The sequence below is a fragment of the Nothobranchius furzeri genome, chromosome 16, assembly GCF_043380555.1.
Source record: "Nothobranchius furzeri strain GRZ-AD chromosome 16, NfurGRZ-RIMD1, whole genome shotgun sequence".
Taxonomy (NCBI): Eukaryota; Metazoa; Chordata; class Actinopteri; order Cyprinodontiformes; family Nothobranchiidae; genus Nothobranchius; species Nothobranchius furzeri.
The window spans coordinates 63,161,256-63,166,255 of NC_091756.1; the positions used below are offsets into that span (position 1 = coordinate 63,161,256).

Genomic DNA, 5,000 nt, shown 5'->3' on the forward strand with positions numbered 1-5,000 from the left:
CTGGCGCAGGGTCCGGGACAGAGCCACGTTACTGATGGAGACCAGATCCTCGAAAACCAGACCCTCCTCATTTGGGACTTGATACCTGCACAGTAACTGTGGCTCCACGACTCTTTTGGCAAATGGCATGTTGTTGCAGACCGGGGGGAATAAAATCCGGCAAAAGTCACCAAGAGTGATGAGAACGCTGCTGTCCCCCCTCCAGCTCTAGTTCAGCTGCTGCTGCTGGCGCCCCCCATCCTTTCGCTTGGGAGAGGACTGTTGTGCTCCTCGCTGCTGCTACTGGGCCATCTGCTGCCCCGGCGCTGGTGCGTCTGCTCCAAACTGGAGGAGGTTTTTAAAAAAAGACCGCGGGAAGACCTGGACTGGAGTCCCGGAGCCTTATGGATCAGGCCTCCCGTTCTTCAGAAACGAGCCTGGAGGTTCTGCTGCCACTCTTGGAGGGTAAAATAAAACAAAATAAACACGTTAGAACTTTTTTTATTACAGCAAAAGAAGAAGAAAACACAAACAGTCTAATGAAAGTCCTCACATGTAGGTCTTGAGTGGTTTAATGAAGGCGTGGCACAACATTTCAGCAGCATCAGTTACTTTTGAATCAGGAATGTATTTACTTATTTTTAATGTTTTTTATTCTGTATAATTAAAACACAAATGTATTTCTGCAAACTTGTATTCGTGAAGGCAGTAAGCATGTATTGTCATGGGCGTCATAATGATTGAGCTAATGTGGAGTTAGCATTATAAACAAAACCCAAAGTGTTAAAGATGCAACTTTAACAGTTTTCTGGTAATACTTAAATGTGTGGTTTACTCATTTATTCAATACATTTGCAGTGTTCTCTAGTGTAAAACGGTGATGCTTCTGTTTTGAGATGCAGAACTTTGCTGGTGCAGCGGTGGGCTGAAAACAGCAGGATTACTCATTATTATTAATTATATGCACACACCTTGCTTCTGATTGGCTCACAGAATGCGTTCAGCCTTGTTACAAAGTCGCTCAGACACTCTTCGCTCTTTCTCCTCGCTGCATAAATAAGCTTCCTTGTGAGCAGGCAAGCCAAGATGGGCGGGGCAATGAATGCAAATTCACAGTGTGACATAGATAAGTGTGGATTTTCCAACCCTAGCATTTCACCGACTATTATATCAGAAGCTAACACAGGAGATAGGTCTAGGAGACTATATTTATGTTCAGCGTGCATAAAAAACTCAGAGTGAACAATTACAATCAGAAATAATAACAAAAAACGGTAAAACACTTTGATGTGTTAAGTAGTTTTTAATGAACCCAATATTGAAAAACATCTTTTTATTTGAAATGTAATTGTAAATAACCAGAGAATGCATGTAAATAGTCGTGCAATGTGAAAATCGTGCTGTTCTAAGGTTCATATGTTCTCGTAGGTGCTTGGAATCCTTGAAATTTTTTTTATTCTAATGTGGTATTTCCAAAGCTTGGAATGTGCTTTAGTTATGAATTAAATACTTGATACCAACATTGGTCAAAGGACATTTTCTTTTTGAGACAATTAAGGGAATATTTTGAGCATACCTTCTTGTATTTGTAAACCAGTGAAAATTCACATTGAGAGTGCCTGAAATGGACTTTTTTAAAAGGTGTTGTTTTTGTCACACCCTGTCCTGTCTCCCCGTTTGGTTCAGCCTTGTGTCTCGTTAATTACTCCCACCTGCCTCTCGTTCTTCCAATCACCTTAGCGCCCAGCCCTCCTGCATTTAAACCCCGTCTGTTCTGTGTCCTGTGCCGTTTCATTGTTCCAGTGTCAGCATGCTTAATGAACCTGTTAATCCTTCCTACTTGCCTGCCTGTTTGTCTCACCTGCGTTGGATCCTCACCTTGTCTCCGCTTCGTCCACATCAGTTTTTGTAAAAGGGAGTTGGTGTTTGTGTTACCACTCATGATTCATCTGCTCATTTCAAGCTCTTGTAGCTTCTAAATAACTAGCACACACAGCCGTCCAAAACCATTTAAAAAGCTTTAAGTAGACATTAAAGCAGTTTTTTTCTTCTAGTAATCATAAAACTGTGATAATTCTACATACCTGAACACAGAGTTGGGGTCCAAACTGAGCTGGCTGCCACTGGTTGTTATGTTTCTGGAGCTAGAATAAAATCATATCTACCCAACTGGATGTATGAAAGTATCCATAGATCTTTGTTTTGTGGAGATGAATCGTTTTCCTGTCAGATTATCAAGGTGTGTGATCCCTGCTGAAATAACCAAAGTGTGGCAGATGGCTGGAGAAATCCCTGAACGTGTGCATAATGGCAGAAAGAGACAGCAGCATATTTGACAAGTGTGTGATTTTATGTTCCTGTTGAACGTGTGGAAACTATTTTTAATGTGATAACAGGATCTGTTTCCTGGTTAGCAGTAAACCACAGAAATGACTTTAAAGTGCTTCTACTTTGCTGGCATGGGACCAGAATACATGTCAGATCTCCTCCAGGTGTCTACACCCAGCAGCTCTGAGAGCCTTAGGAAACGGTCAGCTGGTAGAACCTCGGGTCAGAACCAAACATGATGAAGCTGCTTTTAGCTACGATGCTGCACACAGATGGCATCAGCTTCCTCATGACCTCAAATTTTCCCCAACTCTAGTAACGTTTAAATCACAACTAAACACTTTTATGTATTCATCAACCTTTGAATGAATGCTTCTGATGCTGCACCTTCTGCACTGTCGCTGCTCAGCCTCTAACTCAGTCCTTCTAAAAATTCTCAAATCTGAAATGAATGTGTTTTTTAATTGTGCTGCCATGTTTATTTGAATGTTATTGCACCTCTGTGTATGCAACGTGCTTTATAAATAAAGCTGGCTTGCCTTCAAGGATTCGGGTAAAGAGCGGCGCAGGGACGCACCAAGAGGATTTCCCAGCTAAACACGGATGAGAAGTCAGTATTTGCCTGAATGCACATGACGGATCGTGGAGACGTAAAAAGTTTGAAATTAAACTTTTGCTGCAGACTTTAAGTGAAGGGAACCAGACACTTATCACCTCATTAAGACCTGCCTACAGTCGTGTGTTGAAGCTACGTGAAGTGATTCCTTTAAGAGAGACCAAGCCTATGATTCCTGCAGTCATGCAGTTTTGCCGTTTGCATGTTTTAGTGACTTCTGGGATGGTGTGGATGTCCACACGTTTACCAAAGGCCTCTCTTAACTCCATTATATCACTGTGTGGGTTCGGTCTTGCTTTCTTCTCTAGACCTGACAGTCTGGTCAGAGCTTCATTCACATTTGCTGAATGAGTGTTTAGCTAAATCCCAGCAGCTGACGGGGCCAGAATGGACAGAGGTGACAGCCTGGGAGCTCATCCTGCGGCCTAACGAATGTCCACACCAGAAGTGCAACCCTAGCAAAGCGTGGCTGGGGACAAAGGAGGAACGAGAGCGGTGGCGTGTGGCGTCATCTCTGAGTAATGCAGCCACAACAAAGGGACTAACCTGACCAGATAAAAGCTGGCGATCTTTGTTGTGGACAGGGTCGAATTCATCCTTGGGCCACCAAGAGAGACACAGATAAATATTGTTACCGTGATGAAAAGTGGATAAATTCACTTAATGTGGCTTGGAGACCTACACTGGTGGATGTGTGTGAGAGCACCAAACATGACCGTCTCCAGCTCCATGCATCATTAATAGTAAGAACCAGACACATGATCATAAGTCAGTGGCAGACTGAGAGGGAGACAGCTGGGTGGCAATTATAATAAGGAGGCGTATACTTAGAGACAACACACAAGTGCCATGTGCTGGTTTCCTCGTGCAGCGCAGCTGTCATGCTGCCATGCTAACTAAACACTTTTAAATGGTATTTATAGTTCAGTGAGAATAACCCCCCTGCCCCAGTTAAGCTGCCTGATTTCATGAATGCACTTGCCCCTCTCCTGATGTATAACACACCAGACCTACAGACTGGGAGGAGACGCTGCAGAGACCTAGCAGGTAAATACCGGTTAGAGGTTCCTCCCCCTGTCTGGGACCTGGTGTTTGTTTTCCAGACTCATTTATTCTCTCCCCCCATTCTCAGTTACAAATGTCCGTCTCTCCATTCACAGCAGCCCTCAGCAGGCTCATGAGGATTACTTTCACTTCATGTTCTGTTGAGAAAAATGTCCCCATTAGTTTGGCTCGGCTTGGTCCCTCCACAGCGCATCTGCTGCAGACAAAAGCCCTTTGGAGTTGTTGGTAAGTTAGATTTGGTTTGAGCCAAATGTGGATGTCATCATGACTATTTCACTACGACACATAGAACGTATTCAGATCGGAAAATAAAAAGGTTTCTGACGATTTACCACAGCACTGTTCAGGAAGACCCCATTAAAGCTAACTTTCAAACTTCTGGACCGGGCTTTAGGGTTTTACTTTAAAATCACATGAATATAAACTAAAAGAGATCCTGATACGTTACTTTTAGTCCATGAAAATCTGTTTTCTGGTCATTTTAGTTCAGTGCAACTGTTACTTGTTTTAACATGAAGACATTTACCCAGCAGGTAAAACATTTTAGCTGATCATGTTAGCTGCAGTGGCCATCTTAAATCAGCTACCCTGGTTCATCAGCTGTTGATCACTTCCTGAGCGTTTGGTAAATGATCCGGTGTTTCATCAGACAGGGCTGGAGGCAGTGATCTGAACAGAACAGGTGATAAGTCGGGGATCGTAGGTGTCTCTCAGCTTAAAGGAAGACACATTTCAGCTCATTAGGTGTGCATCTCAGTGAGTTGCAGCCATGTTTAGTTCCTCCGGTGTTCGTGAGATGGTTTACAGACACAGGCAACATCATCACTCGCCTCCACGTCGTTGTGGCAAGAAACAAACGAGGCTAACTACACAAAACTGTTCAGCAGTCAGAATCTCACTTATTAATTGGGACAACAATAGCTCAGGAGGCAGAGCTGGTTGTCCAGTAATCAGAAGGTTGCAGGTTTGATTCCGTCTCCCACCAGAGAATTCTGCTGTTGTGTCCTTGGGC

At 43.5% G+C, this 5,000-nt stretch overlaps 1 protein-coding gene across 3 annotated transcripts in view; it reads right to left on the reverse strand.

The window, feature by feature from the left end:
* Positions 1-754, reverse strand: part of nhsa (Nance-Horan syndrome a (congenital cataracts and dental anomalies)) — a 94,751-nt gene extending 93,997 nt beyond the window's left edge. For all 3 annotated transcript variants that reach the window (XM_054734709.2, XM_015975557.3, XM_054734707.2), the window contains exon 1: positions 1-754. This exon is cut by the window's left edge and continues 151 nt beyond it. In XM_054734709.2, the coding sequence (XP_054590684.2) occupies positions 1-129 (129 nt within the window). In that variant the 5' untranslated portion in view covers positions 130-754.
* Positions 755-5,000: the final 4,246 nt, after the last annotated feature.